General features: G+C 43.4%; 1 protein-coding gene across 1 annotated transcript; it reads left to right on the plus strand.

Annotated features, from left to right (window-relative positions):
- The first annotated feature begins 808 nt into the window (after positions 1 to 808).
- arl10 (ADP-ribosylation factor-like 10) lies at positions 809 to 16,894 on the plus strand. Its single transcript, XM_044222821.1, has 4 exons — positions 809 to 1,113; positions 6,235 to 6,418; positions 11,724 to 11,899; positions 14,785 to 16,894. Exons 1-4 carry the CDS (start codon positions 976 to 978, stop codon positions 14,956 to 14,958), a joined length of 672 nt encoding a protein of 223 aa, XP_044078756.1. The 5' UTR covers positions 809 to 975; the 3' UTR covers positions 14,959 to 16,894.
- Positions 16,895 to 17,335: the final 441 nt, after the last annotated feature.

Here is a 17,335-nt window from a genome sequence, read left to right on the forward strand (position 1 = left end):
TGGAGGAAAATCTAGAGAGATGGAGGTCTGCTCTGGAAAACAGAGGAATGAAGCTCAGCCGCAGTAAGACAGAATACAGGTGCGTCAATGAGAGGGACCCAGGTGGGACGGTGAGGTCACAGGGAGCAGAGGTGAAGAAGGTGCAGGACTTTAAGTACTTAGGGTCAACGGTTCAGAGCGATGGAGACTGTGGAGAAGAGGTGAAGAGGCGAGTGCGAGCAGGTTGGAGCGGGTGGAGAAAAGTGTCAAGTGTGTTGTGTGATAAAAGAGTCTCAGCAAGAATGAACGGAAAGGTGTTGAAGACGGTGGTGAGACCAGCGATGTTGTACAGCTTAGAGACAGCGGCGCTGAAGGAAAGACAAGAGGCAGAGCTGGAGGCAGCAGAGCTTAAGATGCTGAGGTTCTCTTTGGGAGGGACGAGGACGGACAGGATCAGGACCGAGGACATCAGAGGGACAGCTCATGTTAGATGTTTCGGAGATAAAGTCAGAGAGGCCAGATCGAGGTGGTTTGGACACGTTCAGAGGAGAGACTGTGAATATATTGGTAGAAGGATGCTGAGGTTGGAGCTGCCAGGCAGGAGGTCTAGAGGAAGACCAAAGAGGAGATTTATGGATGTAGTGAGAGAGGACATGAAGTTAACTGGTGTGAGTGAAGAGGACGCAGAGGACAGGGTTAGATGGAGGCACGTGATTCGCTGTGGCGACCCCTGAAAGGGAACAGCCGAAAGGAAAAGAAGAAGCAGCAAGTGCTAGAAGCCGCATTTTTACAAGCAGCACCTGAACGCAGCATCCCCCCGCGAGTCTCGAAACAAAAACAAGCGGAGAGAGCTCCGTCACATGTAGCGCGTCCAGCGGCAGAAGGAGCAGCGAGACGAAGGAAGCGGCCGTCAGCCTCAACGCTCTCGGTGTCCAGGAAGCAGCGACCCCGCCGGGCTCTACCGCTCTTCCAGTCGCCGCTCAGTGCGCTCCACATATGGTTCTCCTCCGGCACATCTCCATCGCCCTGACCGCCGCCGTGGCTGCCCTGGGCTCCGCTCTCTTCATCGCCTTGAACTTCTTCTACAAGAGGCGGATATGGTCACCACAAGCGGAATACTGCACGATCAAAGAGGTGAGGCAGATTGTTTTTCATTCTTTTACGTTATTTTATTTTTATTTTATTTATTTTTTTTACTCAACTGTTTAACTTGGACGGGAAGGTGGTGAGGAGACTCGTGTCACATCTGACGGACTGACTGAATGAAGAAATCACTGCAGAATTCAGATGAACATAACTGAGAGGCTGCTGCTGCTGATGATGATGATGATGAAGATGATGCTTGGTGAATAAATCACAGTGGTAGTGGTGATGAGGAAGATGATTTTAAGGGATGTTGATGGTGAGAATATAAAAAAAAAAAAAAAAATGTGAATGGTGAGAATGATGATGATGAAGAAGAGGAAGATGATGCTGCTGATGAATAACTGACGTGTTAATGGTGTGATGATGATGATGATGATGATGGTGGTGATGGCTTTGAATATGTGATGGTGGCGATGATGGTTACACTGGTCAGAAAGATGTAAATAGCGAGAATAATGATGAAGATGATGATAGTGAATGAATGATTGTAAAGGTGGTGATGATGAAGATGGTTTTGATGTCAGTGGGGTAGACGATGATGAAGATGGCGATAAGTGATCTAAAAGAAGAAGATCTGAGTGATGACACTATGCCGATAATGCTTCATAAAACACAGTGATGATGGATTTGGTGATGAAGATTGTGGATTTGATGATGTCAGTGATGATGATGTTGGAGGTGAACATGATGATGATGATGATGGTAATAAGTAAGTAGAAGCTGATGAAGATAAAGGTGACAGTGGAATGGTAATATTAATGATGATGATGATGACGTTAGTGGTGACGAAGATGATGGCTTTGACGATGAGGATGGTGACTTTACGAGAAGAATAATGTCAACGGTGAAGACGACGATGACAAAGGTGACTGTGAAGATGAAGATCACGAGGTCATAGTGATGATGACGGTGATGATGGTGACGGTTTTGATGATGTCACTGGCGACGAGGACGGCGATGTGATGAGGAGGAAACATGTTAATGGGGAAGATGGCACTGACAGAGGGCGATGGCGAAGAAAGCAAAAACGTAACGAGCAGGTCGACGATGTTGGACAAGAAGACGACGGAGACGATGAAGATGTAATGGCTTCCCAGATGTTGATCGCGCACAGACGTGTTTTGCAGCTGCATGTCATGTAGCCGAGGCAACAGAAGTTAGTCAGGCTGTAGTTTCTGCTTCCTGCAGACAGAAGGAAGCAGCCGGGCGAGCGGCGGTCGTAATGAAGGAGTCTTCAATGCCGCACCACAGCGTGAATCTCTTAATAAAAGCTACTTGCATGTCTCTAATCTTGTTTCCTAGATTCAATCAGCAGACGCCTGTAATAGGCTTAGCCCGCTTCATCTGGCTCAGCCTGTCTTTAGAGGATAATGTTGTCTGCCAGCGGCTCGCCGCAGAGGGGACGTAAATGTTTCCCAAAGTGTGCCAAGACGCGCTGTGATCCCGGCTTCGGCTTCGGAAAGCAGGGGAGTCGACTTAACGGCGCGTTTCTGACCTCTGGGAGTTTCGGCGGGTTTACACAGCGACGGGCAATCACTGAAACGGTAGGAAGAGATCCAGCTGCTGGATAAACTGTAGCCACAAGCCAGAGACAAACTGTCAGCTTCATAATATTATAAAGAGAAAAGTGCAGTTAGATCACTTCTGGCGCTACGTAAATAAACTTGAATTTTATCGAGTGTGCCTTCAATGTCCGGGTCCATTTAGATCTTTGGTGTAAATTAGTTATTTCTGCAGATGCACGCACAAATGTAGACGATTTGGCGTCACACTGCGACTGAGCAGCTGCGGTAGAGTATACATTTCTAATCCTTAATGCTTTGGTCAGGGAGCCTACACAGACACCACCGTCCCCGCCCACCACAGTCATCGCATCCCAATCGCCAGGCTTCCCGATTGCACTCACCTGTCAGCAATCACCCACCTGCACTGGAAAGCAGCACTCCTCCCGTTCACTCGCTGTCGGGTCTCACCCCTACCGAGCTGGTATACCTGACGCACCGCCCCTCAGCCCAGCTCCACGCCATGCTCCGGACAAGAAAAGGACTTCCTTATCAGATAAGACTTTAACAAAGACATTCCAGTTTCCCGTTCACCTGCATTCTACTTCATCTGTGTTCGTCGCCTGCTGTCGTAAATAAACCTACCATCGTATCTGCGCTTACCTGCTGACAGTTTTCATAATTTCAAACCCCATCTGCTATTTATTTTTAGCACTAGCCATTCAGTGTATTTGGATTACCTCTTTATATAGCAGTTTTCATCGTCTCCCGCAGTGTTTTATAACACCTGAAGCAAAGACCTCCTCCTTTTATGAAATAAAATATTAATATTCAGGGAAAGAGAGAGCAGAGGTGGTGGGGGGGGGTTAAACTTCACACTCCCAATTTGTAACACAGGCGATAAATTTACAGTCAAGCCCAAGCCGAGATAAGCCTGATGACATCACTGTGACATCACCGGGGTTATATTCTTGGACTTTAGAAACCTCAAGAGCTACAAATGCGTTATACAGCTAGCCTGGCTCTGTCCACCTACCAACAAAAACCACGTTGTATCTCGTTTGTTTAATCTGCACACAAACAGAAGAGGAAGAAGAAGAATTTGTGGTTTTAGGGGGAGTTTTGTGTTGGAAATGTTTCTGGGTAATGTAGTAATTCACTAGCTGAAGCAGGTAGAGAAAATGTTGGCACAAAGAAAATCACAGCATTTGATCACAGAAATACTCCTGGAAGGGTGAACATGAGGGACTGGTGATGTGACAGCATTAGAGGATCATAGTTTCCGTCGCTTCTCTGGAAAATACAGCTCAGCTTGCTGTTCAGTGCTGCAGGTGAGCTGGCTCTAGTGCTCCCTTGTGATGAAGCCAATGTGTTGCCAAACGTCTGCTTTGCTGGAGTAAGGACGTTAAATCCCTGTGAGACCCAGCAGTGCAGATCTACGGTTACGCTTTTTTCCTCCCTGTGGAGCCGAGAAACAATAGAAATCGTTACAGTACCGCTGCCCATTTATGAGAAATGTCTGAAGTGAGTTTAAAATCTAAAAGGAAAATCTGTGACGTATTTGAGCTGACAAAGGAGGCAGGAGATAAATGGCCGGTGTGCTGGCGTGATTTGAAAAATGTCAGATCCATTTGTTAACCAAAGAAATGTTCGAGATTCATAAACGTGGTCAAAAGCTTTATAATAATGATAAACGTCTCCTGCATAATCTTGGGAGAGCCAATCAAATGACTGGAAGGACAGAGAGCAAGTTTGCACAAAGTCCATGCTGATAATGCTGCAAAAAGAAGAAAAGAGGTACAAGCTCAGCAGCTACAGAGCCGCTCGACACCGTCAGGGGTTGAGGTTTGTCTCCCAGCGGGCTGTAGAAGCTGGAAATACACGGAGGCAAGCTGCAGATCTGTCAAAGCGCCCGTGTTTATCTGATGCTATGTTTACCAAGCAACACCACTCAGTGATTACAGCCAGAAACACGTCAGATGAAATTTAATTCATCACCAAAATATCTTAAATTCTTCTTCTGACCTCTTTCTGACATGATTACAGTGGTGAAGTTTTATGTGTCAAGGAATCAAATTAGAGCTGATTCTGAGGGTATACTTACGTAAATGATCTAAACGCCTCTTTAAGGCTCGATCGTCCATCGGCAAAGTGAAGTTAAGTGATATTTTTAATAAGGAAGCTAAAACTGATGCATCTCAGCTCTGAAAGGTCTGATATGAATTGCTAATTGAGCTCCACAGAACCGCAGCCGCACGTCTGCACACGGCGTAAATAAAGACCGACCTTGTGTGACTGACGTGTGCAGGATCTCAGAGGGGTTGTGGCGTCCCGGTGTCCCTCAGGCGCAGAGAGAGTGTCGAGGTTTGAATCTGGCTGCTAACCTTTACGGAGTGTCGGCCACTTGTCAGTCTACAGATGCAGGCGGCTCTGAAAGAGCGTGTTCTTTCAGATCTGACCTACATATGCTGTAATAAAGCAGGGTTACCATGATGTCTTTTATTAAACTATCATATCAGGAGTTTTACCTCTGAGGTTTGCAGAAGGTGATTAACTATTCCTGAACATTATGAATTATTTTGCACACCCAGGGTCAGATTCCCAACTGTCGGATGCATTCAGTTTGTTACATAATGACGATACAGTCATGAAGTTGATAGATAATTGGTGCTTGCTAATCTGTAAAGTGCCAGCATTTGGTTTTATACAATCAGGGCTGCAAATAATGATTATTGTCACTACTGAATAATCTATAAATGATTTTTTATAGTTGAATCTATAAAATGTGTGAAAATAGTGGAGCTTGCCACTATGTCCCAGACGACATGTTGTTTTGTCCGACCAAAAGTGCAAAAGATATTCAATTTACAATAATATAGAAGAGAGAAAAGCGGTACATCCTCTCATTTGAGAGACTGAAACCAGAGAACGTTTGAAATTTTTGCTCGGAAGATGTCAGTTTTGTGGATTGTTGTGGATTCATCTTGCTGGTGATCGACTAATCAAGAAATCGATTTATTGTTTCAGCAGCAAATACAAAGAACCACTTTTCTCACGTCCCATATTGGAATGGTAATCCTGGAAGGTTGCACTCATTAATAACTGCACATACCTTTTATTTATGTGAACACACTCACATATCGTGTGTGTAATCCCTGCAGCACCTGGTGGAGAGAGTGGAGGCTGTTAGAGCAGCAGATGAATGCACAGGGGTTTGAATCACATATTCACATATTCAGGTTGACCTGAACATGAGTTGTGGTGTAGATGTAGGTTGTTTCAGGTTATTTCAACTATATTGGAGGAGCTGAAGACCCCCATTACGGAGGCCAAAGGGTGTATTGCATCTCCCAAAGCCATCTGTGGATTTCAGACTACTCGTACTGTGTGTGCTCACAGCTCTGTGTTCAGATTCAGCTGTGGTTTGATGTCGCCTAATGTGCGTCAAAACATTTACACTATTACTTATACTTGTAAACCTAAGGCAAATCAGCCATTCATCCATGCCCTCCGCAACCTCGTTCAGCGTTGAATAAATTATGTGTGTTTAATTTTAGCCTCGAGTCCACATTTCTGGGCTGTGATCGTCTTTGTTCTCTGCCTGCAGGAGGAGGAGGAGCGTGGGAAGCGTCAGGTCCTGGTCCTCGGTCTGGACGGGGCTGGGAAGAGCAGCATGTTGCAGGGTTTGACCCCCGGGGAGTCAGCGGCTAAGAGAGGCCGCTGCCGGCCCACCCGCGGCTTCAACTTTATGAGCCTCAACGCCCCCACCTGTCAGCTCGACTTCCTGGAGAGTAAGACTCCTTTTCTTCCTCCAAATCAAACCCTGCAGGCTCTGTGTGGAGTAGAAGGCATTTATGTTTTATCAAACAGCATGAAGTGGAGAATTGTAAAGAGCTTTTACTCCTCTGTGCAGTACAGTTGGCCGTTTGTTTAATTAAACTCACACGTTACTAAACAACTCCACAGAGATGCAGACTGAAGTGCAGGTTGTGGGGAGCGAGAGTCTGAGTCAGTAACTGAAAATGGCCTCAGAAGTGGCCTTTTTTGTGTTATCGTCTATGATACGAACAAACTGGTGATTAGAATGTAGTGTAGTTAGCATGCTAATGTTAGCATTATAACCTGATCACAGTTAAAGTTAACATGCTAACATTTAGAACGCATTTAGCACATAAGCTTTTTAGTTTAACATTTATCAAATTAGAATCTTTACATGCATACAGTTTGCATCGCAACATGATGCTAACATTAAGTTATTACACTGATGTTAACATGTCAGCAAAGTGACGTCAGCGTGTTAGCATTAGGTCATGTAAAGACAGGCTTTACAGTGAACACAGTAGGCGAGGGTGTTCTGATGTGTGTCAGATGCTGCCGCCATTATTAGAGGTATTCTGTCAAGAACTTAAACCTGCAATAACAGATTTTTTTGGCCACTAGGGGGCAGCAGAAACAAGTTGTGACACAACACTGACATATCATCACTTTTTAAGTTGATACTTGTGAACAAGCAGCAGCTTATTTCCGCCTCCAGCAGCTACACGATGCTTCGTCAGGAGTTGCGTTTGTGTCAGCAGCTGCTCTCTGACTGCGTCTGGCTGCTGTTTGCTGCCAAGCGGCTCGAGTTCGGCGGCTTTTTACAGCTTCTTCTTCTCTGAAAACGACGCTCTGAGAGCTGAGAGCGAACCAGAGCAGATAAACAGCGAGCTGAAAGTCACTGTGAAGCTCCGTAAAGCCGAGCGGAGCTGCAGGTTCAGCTGATGATTCTCTGTGGGTTCATCACTATGAGTTTCTTTCACATTGTTTTCACACTGTCATTTAATACATTGTTATTAACGAAATATCGATTATAGCAGCTTTAAGTGTTGGTTAGTAACTTGTGGTAATATGTTTTCATCTGAGCCCGGCTGTTGTTCAGTTGTTTGCCTCTATCTCCTCCCTGAAAGCTCGCTGCATCCATCACTGCCAACACAGAGGCGATCTCTGGCACTGCCTATATTGTCCTTATTTGTTCAGTGACTGAGGGAAACTTCCAGCAGTTTCTGTTCAGTATCAAGGTATCACGGAGGTTTACACTTAAACCAGAGCAGAAACTGTAGCTGTGACCTTGTCGCAGATATTATTTCATTTCACTCAAATGAACACGGGGGAGATCAAATCATGCGGGTCCGAAAAGGAGAAGATGGGTCCAGTTAGAGTTTATTTACAGACAAATAAATAAATCCTGCTAATAAGCATTCCACTGAAAGCCACTGCGCTGCATTAAAAACAGCAAAGACGGCTTTGCTCTTCATTGAGACCAGTCTGCGTGCGAGAGGCTCAGCTGCAGTCGGCCTCAGGGTGAGTTTCTGTGGATGTATTCGGAGGAATGTGTCACGCTCAGCAGCTGATTTATTCATGATCTGAACACAGAGATCGGTAGGCGCCTAGAATCCTTTTCTCATCGCTGAAAGTAAGAGGAACACATGTCACCGCCCACTCAGTCAGAACACTTCACCGGCCTGCTGCAGTAAATGTTGGAGACTTTGTCTCGGTGACATTGATGCAGAGGCATGTTGACAGCTTAGTGCGCACTTACGCACATCAGGAGCAGTGCAGTGCACAGGGACCGACAAGTTCTCTTTATGAAGTCCACTGGGGAAATCAAGCTAAAAGCCTTTAAACTCTAACTGAAAAGATGCAGATCAGAACAGTCAGAGAAGTAGTTTCAGGCTCTGAGCCGCTGAGATTTGGGTTTGTGCTAAAGGGAAGTGAAAAAACATTATCAGGAAGAAGTTCCTAGCATGTTAAACAAACAGTTTGTGGTTGGGGCTCATATTCTCAGCTTTCCTCTTTAATACACATTCTAGTGTTAGTACAGTATGTACTAGTTTGCTTTTACCTGTATTTTAGGAACTGTACACTAATGCTGTCAAGTATACTAAATGTTCGGTGTTTACATGAGCAGATCAGGTGTCAGCTCTTCTCTTCGTCTGCACACAACTTATAAAGATACCGGATTGAAATGTCGGTTTGAAACATTGATTTGAGCAAAGATCTTTTCGAATGCTGGATAGTTAACACCTGTGAGATCACAAATATACCTTTGAAGATGCAAACCGCTGCTGGATAAGGATGGTTTGTATCGCCCCATTAAGGTTCACGCTAAGAAGTTGCGGAGTAACGTGTGGAGCGTCAATGCCACAAATGGGGCTCGGGGAAACAGACACAACATGTCATTGGATCTTGGGATTCAGCACATTTGGGGGTCAAAGTTAAATTGAGTTGAACTTTGGCTGCAAAACGTGTGTGGTGCTGTGGCTCAGAGAGAGCAGCCACACAAGCTAAAATATTGCAGAGGCAGTTTTGCCCTCAGGACTACAACTATAACTTAGTTCAATATATACACACACCCACATCTTTCACACCCATATGACTCAGTGTGTGCTGTGTGTGTACATGTGGGTGTGTATCTAATAAGGTGGCCTGCAGAGCAGCAGGACGAGTGTCCCGCCGAGCTCCCTCTGACAATAAAACACAAGCTGTCAGGTCCACCCTCTGTACCGCATCAGGTAAACAGGTATTTATTGCTGCCACATCGCATCAGCTAAAGGTACATCACTACCCAGTTTCCTAGCAACATTCTCCATTAAGTCCAGCACTAATGAATTCTTGCCGAGCTGTGCTGTGCTAAATTCGGAGGCGGTGACATACCCGCGGTGTCATACCCGCCCGTCTGTGTGTGTGTGAGCAGTGATTCGTTTGGCCGCTGAGCGCCGTTGGTCATTATAGCCGCGGATCAGTTCCTCTGCACAGCAGGATTGTGGGAAGTTAAAGCCTTTAGTTACTATGAAACTTTCCCTACCATTGAAGCTTCTAACTGACTTTTCTGACAAATGTGTCCTGTGACCGTGTAGGCTACAAACTGTGCTGGTACACAAGTGTTGCAGAATGCCCTGACAAGCTTTTTTATGGGTTAGACCTTATGATGCCAGTTTCTCATATCACAATGAATCAATCAGCAACCAGTCAGTGAAATGACTCAACCATTAGTCCACGGCGCAGGATAGATAATAATCTGTGTTAACAAGCTACACGGTCCTCCAACACCCACCAGCTCTTAGATCTGACCCCTCCATGTTTAAAACATGACGACAGAGATACTGCACAGTTTTTTTGTGAACAAACAAATCCAGGAATAATGCACACAGACACACAGTTATTTCCCCCAAAGACAAAAATGAGACATGTCCTCAGTTATAAGGAGGTGGATCAAACACAGCCTGAATACTAAAACAGTTTCTTCAAAAACTAAGAATAATGCTTCTGAGTTCAAGAGGAAAAAAACGAATAAAGAAGAGAAAAGAAAAAGTAAATCAAACACACGTCAATACTAAAGAAATTCCTCCAAAAACCAAGAATAATACTTTTGAATACAAAATGAAAAACAAATAAAGAAGAGAAGAGAAACAGGGAAAAACGTTCTAAGAAGGGAAGAAAAACGGACAAAGGTATATAAAACAGAAATCCTAAACCCTTAAAAAGGAAAAAAGAGCTGCACAGTTATATTTTGTCCAGAGCCTCGCTGTCATATCATGTCTGGAGGCAACAAGATGGAAAAAAATTAATCAGACCAATTTCCCAGCAGGGAAACCGTGGATATAAATAATGGCTAAGTGCCGTCTTAGTGACTTCATTCGGTCTGGTGCACATTTACCTATCGATCTGTCCATTTATTTATTGAACCGTCAGATGTCTGAAATCCTTCTTTTACTGTAAAACAAAGGACACTGACAGAAGACATCTGCCACACTGAAATGCCCTGGAGCAAGGCGATGAGTCATGAGTCAGTGAGCTGCGTGGCTGACCGTCTTCAGCTTGCAGCGACAGTTTCTTTTTACGGATCAATAAAAGAACATCAGATCCTGTTTATCTCTGAATGCACTAGTGTTGTTCTGTTTGTTCACACTTATGTGATGTTTTGGCTAAACATTAAACCCTTATATAATGATGGAAACTGAGAACAACTGCTGTGTCACAATTCAGTGCTGTTCGAATACATCATGACGGGCTGATAAGATTTGTTATGTGATCATTAAAGTTGTATATTTTTCTCCAAACAACACCATATGGCACCAGACTATGTAGAGTAAGAGCTGCTTTTGTAAGTTTATACATTTGTATTGAAACGTAGATCTCTGTCCATATGGGAAAAAACAAGAAGCTGGAAATGTGAAGGTATTCACGGTGACATTTCTACTTCCCCTTACCAAATGACCAGAGATGACCTTACAGGTAATTAACCTACTTCAGGACCATTTCGGTGAAACTACAATCCAAACTTGTGCTTGATTCATTCTTGACCTTGGGAACACATATCTGTGATAACAAATTCTAAACGTTCGACCAAATCCCATGGTCAACGTGACCTAAATATGAAACGTCCAACACGTGACCATTAATTATGACGAAGTTTCATACTGAAAAGGGCTGTGGGACACATTTGAAAGTTTTGGAAAAAGCTAGTAAGTAAATGGTAAATGGCTGCATTCCTTTTGCACTTTTATCCAAAGCGCATTACAAGGTTTTTGCCGCTCATTCACGCACGCACTCACACACCGATGGCGGCGTGCTGCCCTGTGATCAGTGGGCAACCCGCTCTACCTCCTGAGCCACAGCCGCCCCGAGTAAGCCTTGAGTATTTTATCGCAGATGCAATCCAAATGAAAATTCATTTACATTATGTTATACAAACAATTCTTTGAGGCAGAAATCAGCCAAACAAAATGCCCTGAAATGCTGGATGTTTTCATCGGCACCTAAATGCGTCATACAGTTGAGGGTTGGAAGACGTTAACGGAGTCTCAATTAATGCAACAAAAAACCCCGTAACCAATGCTTTCATCAATTTGCACAAAAAGCATTTCAGATGTACGTGTTATTAGATAACTGAACCCCAAGTTGGAAATATACAGTATACGGTATGTGTAATGCTATAGTATCTGTAGAGAGGAAAATGCATTTGTGATCACCTTTACATTGTTTACAAATTGTCACATACATTCGTACATTTGTGTATCATGAAACACGTGAATGTTTGCGTTTTCTCTGCTGCAGTCGGTGGCGGGGAGGACCTGCGGCCGTACTGGTCCGACTACCTGAGAAGGACTCACGTTCTGGTGTATGTGGTGGACTCCTCTGACAGGAGCCGCCTCCCACTGGCTAAGGCTGAACTGCACCGCCTGCTGAGGGTGGAGCCCCAGCTGCCCGTGGTCGTTCTGGGAAACAAGCAGGTAAACTTAATAAACCATTTTGCAAACCTTGCTGTTGTTGTATTTCAGATTTTTAGATGAACTTTTCCAACCGTTGTAGGCAGCCATTGGTTTCCATTCATTTCCATACTGTATAAAAATCAAGCAAACATCTGGCAAATAATCCATTACAGTGTGCATCAATTTTTGTCAGTCACATTATCATCGCGTGTTAATGTAGTTTAAAGCAGGCTGATTTTAAAGACTGCACTTCATTATCAGTGGTGGATTACGTAACTCAAGCAAGTTTCCAGAGTTTGCCAATTGATTTTTATACCGTACGGAAATGAATGGAAACCAATGGCTGCCTGGAACAGTAAAAACAAATACATCCAAGAATCTAAAATGTTACAGCAGGCATATACAAATTTACAGCAGAAGTGTGTAGTATACATACAGTAATCTCTTGTTAAGGACATACAACTTACAAAAATACTGGTATGGTCCTTTAAGCTGAATGAGTTGGAGCACAACATTGATAGAAAATAGAAAAGGAAACAGTAACAGGAGTAAACCGTCACAATCAGTTTTTCTTTTAACTAAATACTCACCTAAAAAGCCATCACACTCTGGTGGACTGGTATTCTGGTAAAAATGATACTTTAGCGTAAGTAAACTAAAAAAAATAACGTCACATGAGGTTAAAATCTTCAAGAAAAAATGCACAAAATGTGTTGGAGCGAGCAGGTACACGTTGTTACCTCTTCATTCATCCAGCAGCGATGATCCATCAGACTCCTGAAATAAACATTTCTACATTTCCTCCTCAGCTCATATTTCTTCACTCTGCGCGCACTTGTGGAATTATACATGACCCTTTGAGGGAAGCAGGAATATTTGTCACATCTACTGTCAGAGCGCTGCAGCTTTCATCCTCTCAGTACTGTGCGCTACTCGCAATATTAACAAGAAAGCAGTCTTAGACTCCTGGATGTTCTGTACAGCAGCTGCAGTCCGGTTAGCTTATGCAGAATATCATGGTCAAAACATCCAAAACAAGAGGCTTTTTAAACCACTACAGGTGTGAAATGAACACTATATCTTCCCTACTTTCATCTTCAAAATTGATGAGGAAACTTGGAACATCAAACAGACATCTAAAGAGAATTCACTTCTCAACCAGATTTAGCTCGTTTTCTTTTTACATGCAAATGACCAAATGACTTGTGCAGTTTTGACCAAACGTGCGTGGATGTTTTCCATATATTTGGCCAAACAGTTTTTTTTTTCTTTTTTAAATCGAAATGTCCCAAACTATGGTTAAATCCACAGCTTCTGTTTGTGAGAACACGGCCAGCTGTTTGTGTAAACACCCACAACCAAACGAAGCTACCGTAGTTTCGTGTGACACAGGTGCAAATAGCTAATCGCACTAGCTACAAATCGAAGCTATTTATTTTGCCAAAAATAGGAGTGTTGGGAACATACTGATCATACAGCTGGTGTATTTTTCTGCAGGAGTGGTTTAAGAATGTAAATATAAATGACTGCAGTATGCAGTCTGAATTCCCACAAGCAAAAATAAAAAACCATAAGGACTGCGCTCTCCCTCTCACGTTTCAAGTCTCTTGATTTCTTTCTACAGTGAAATGAATGGAAGTCAATGGCTGCCTGTATGATAGGAAAACACCTTCATCCAGCTTAAAAAAAACAACTATGGTTTGCTTTGGAAATTAGTTGGAATGGATCGTCTCTAAGAACATCAAACTTTTTTAGAGATTAGGTCTTTTTTAAGCAAGACTGCAGCCTAAACCTTTGTCATACTGAGCACACGACGCAGGTGAAATAAAAGAAATGATGTCTTCAGTAGGAGGAGCTCTGTTTGACGGTGATACCGGCTCTCACCCACCACTGCTTTGTTCTCTGCCTCGGCACTCGCTCCGTTTAAACAGCACAAAGGATGTTTCCAGCGGAACCTGTGTGGTGAAACGAGGCGGACATCTACAGACTCCAGCCTTGGTTGAATGGTTTGTGTAGGAGGGTGGCGTTAAATTCACTGTCTTCACATACACAAGTTTTGATCATAACTGAGACAACTGAGACAATTTGAAAATATGACATGTAGCTATTTGAAAGGACTAATTGTGAGGTATTATGTAAGATAATTGTAATTTTATTCTGTCAGCTTTTTGAGGTGGAACACATTTGTTGGTTATGTCAGATCAAACAACATTTTTTGTCCACATTGTGGATAAGAATCGTTCCTCGATGGCCAAAACAAGTTCGTACTGCAAGTGTACAGATTTCGTCTTTGGAATAAAGCTGTTATAGGAATATGAGTATGTAACAGTCACCCCTTGTGGGCTTGAAAGGCTCTCAGAGTCGCAGCTTGCTGCTTTGTGGAGGACTCGTCAGCGTGAACAGTTGCAGCTGACTCCAGTGGTAACCCAGTTTGTGTACTCAGTATGTTCTGAACACCTACTGTATATTTTTATTTTAACACATCGCTAAATGTACAGTTTCTGTTTGTTGCTAGTGTTAACTAACCGAGCTGTGTATTTAACCATATTGTGGCCAAACGCAACATATTTTTGCCAAAATCTGTCATAATCTGGCAAATACACAGCTTCTGTTTGCCGCTAGCGCAGTTAGATTTTCGCATTTGACCCGCAACTAAGTTCACTTGTGTTATTCTTGAATGGCAAACGAACTATGCTAGCGACATTAAAGAACTGTATATTTAGCCATATTTTGGCAACAGGCAGCTGTATATTTTGCCATATTCAACAAGTGACATGAGATTATAATAGATAAAACACCAGAACTAACAGCTTGGTCAGTGCTGCCACAGTTTATGTATGTATATTGGTTATTGTCCTTGTCATTTCCTGTCAAACTGAGTTTAACTGGTTTCACACTCTCCACAGGATAAGCCCAACGCTGTGAGCGTGTCTGAGCTGCATGAAGCCTTGTCTCTGGGCTCCGTGACCGAGGACAGGAAGCTGTTCCTCTTGGCTGCCCAGCTGGGCTCTGATGGAGCCCCGAGGAACTCCCGCCGGGGCCTGGACACCTTCCAGGACCTCCTGCTCCAGCTCGTCTGATCTCGTCCCCCCTCACAGAGCAGAAGAGAAGGAGATGGAGGGACGAAAACAAAGGGATGGCTTAAAGCAATCTTCCTCCTCCTCTTCCTCCCCCTTGTTTAAGCTCTGGCTTATTTGAGGCAGAGGAGGAGGAGGAGATGACGAAGACTGCAGGAACCGAGGCAGAGACATTACTGAAGAAGAGGAGATTGAGAAGATGCCAAGTTGTTTTCAAACTACGTCGGTTGATTTTAGAAAAAGCGGCTTTCGAAGGCTCCTTCAGCTCGTCTCTTCTTCCACTTTTCGACTCGTCTCTTCTTACTCACCGGAGAAGAGGAGGTGCATAGCGAGGAGGACGAGGACAGAAGGTGGGACAGAAGGATGAAGGATTGTTCACGAAGCCTCTGACTCAGAACCGCAAAGTTCACCTCCTGCCAATGATTCAGACTTTGTATATAAACTGAAATATGTCAAGTTTGTAGATGCATATACAGATTTTGTCTGGCTTGCTGTTTGCTGAGAATGTGTGATCAGAGACGTCAGCAGAGCAGAACGGGCTACATTCAGGGTTGCCAGGTTGGAGCCCCCCTGTGGACTAAAACTCCACCGGCTCTGAAACCGACTGGGTGTTCGGAAGATCCTCGCTGACTCCTACACTGAGGCTTTCTGAGATCGAGGGGGATTTTATGAGGGAATTTAAAAGGACCCGTGAGATTGTGAAAAGCAGTGTGTTATTTTTCTTCTCACGAGTCTTGTGAGAGAATGTCTCTGTAATTAATATCATAAAGAGTCCGGTCTAGACCTGCTCTATAGTAAAAGTGCAATGAGATAACTTCTGTTATGAATTGGCGCTGTATAAATAAAAGTTGAATTTCCACACTTTTACATTTTTTTCATCACAAGAGCTTGAGAGCATTTTCATTTCAAACCAGTTCCTCTTTGGTCACGTGTTTAGTCCCAACAACACAACACAAATTACAGCCAGCTACCACAGATAACACATACAGCTTCAGCCAGAGTATTTTGTAAAGAAAGGATCTGATCTCATTACTCCATCTGTGTTCATCGAAGGGTTTGAACACAATGCTTTCAGTCCAGTTTGGATTTCACCCCCTTTTAAGCACATCCATCCCAATCCTGCTTGTTCCACAGATCACTGTGTAGAAGACACTTAAACAAGAACTAGGATCCAGTTAAACACTTCCTTGAAAGTATAAATGCAGATGTGAAATATTTGACTTTAATGCTACTTGTACAGATAAACTGGAATTAGCTAGATTCTGATTTTTAATGCCGTGTGTGTGCAGCAAGGTTCGCTTATGACACACTATTTTTTAATGAATGTGAAGTTTTATTCCTTTCGCTGTACTGTATTTCTGCAGAAACGTTTTCACAGTAGCCGAGAGTTTAGTGGATTATTGTATGTACGCTGTTTTTATAACCAATGACCGCTTGTCACTCTTGTTTTACGTGTAAATGAAATTTTATTCATGCATGTCTTTATGTTTTGTCGTTCTCTTTTAAACGTGTCAGCTGCAATTTCTTAAACAGCAAGTGTCCATTGGGTTGTTTAGTCTTAAAGGGGAATTCCACCTATTTTACACATCAAAGTCTGTTTATAGATGCTGCGGGGTTGTACTGCATATGTGAAAAAAGTTGCATAAAGCCTTTTGTGTCTCCAGAGGGAGCCGTGTGAAGTCTGATAAATGTTCTCATGTGAATCACTTCTGAAGACTACAAGTCTGAAAGAGAAAAACATCTGTTGCTGTGGCGTTAGCTCTGTAGCTCCTGATCTCTGCCGCAGGCTAGCGGCTCGAGGCTACACTAGCCACTACTAGCATCACACACCTCGGTCTCTAACCGAACTGTCGGTGGTCAAGTTGCATTGTGGGTAATGTAGGCACTGGGTTTTGACGAGGAAGAAGAACGCATGGAATAAAAAAGATGATATATCTGCTTCTGCTGTATCGTTTTTGATCCTGTTTTTTTTACCGTCCATCATGCGTGACAATGTCATAGGAGTGAAATGTGAAATCGGTGGAGTACTCTTAATGTTTTAAAACAATCTGTAACTGGGGTGTTTAAAAATGTCCTGGCAGCATTACTTCAATTAAAGTTGTACATCCTAAAAAAGTGCCGCCATTTATTTGAAGAGATGTTGAAAACCTTTATTTAATCTAGGAGATCTAAGATCTCTTTTGCAGTGGAGACCATGGGAGTACAACTGGAAACATGTAGAGAGAAGACATGTCAATAAACATAGTTATGTACTCAACCTGTGTTCACAAAATGTACTCAAACAAGTTGGATTATCTCACCGCGCTAAAAACAATATGGATGGATCAATAAGATGTCCCCTAACAAACAATGTGTTAACAAGCACAGGACTGGGAAACAA

This window comes from Siniperca chuatsi, linkage group LG14, assembly GCF_020085105.1.
Source record: "Siniperca chuatsi isolate FFG_IHB_CAS linkage group LG14, ASM2008510v1, whole genome shotgun sequence".
Taxonomy (NCBI): domain Eukaryota; kingdom Metazoa; phylum Chordata; class Actinopteri; order Centrarchiformes; family Sinipercidae; genus Siniperca; species Siniperca chuatsi.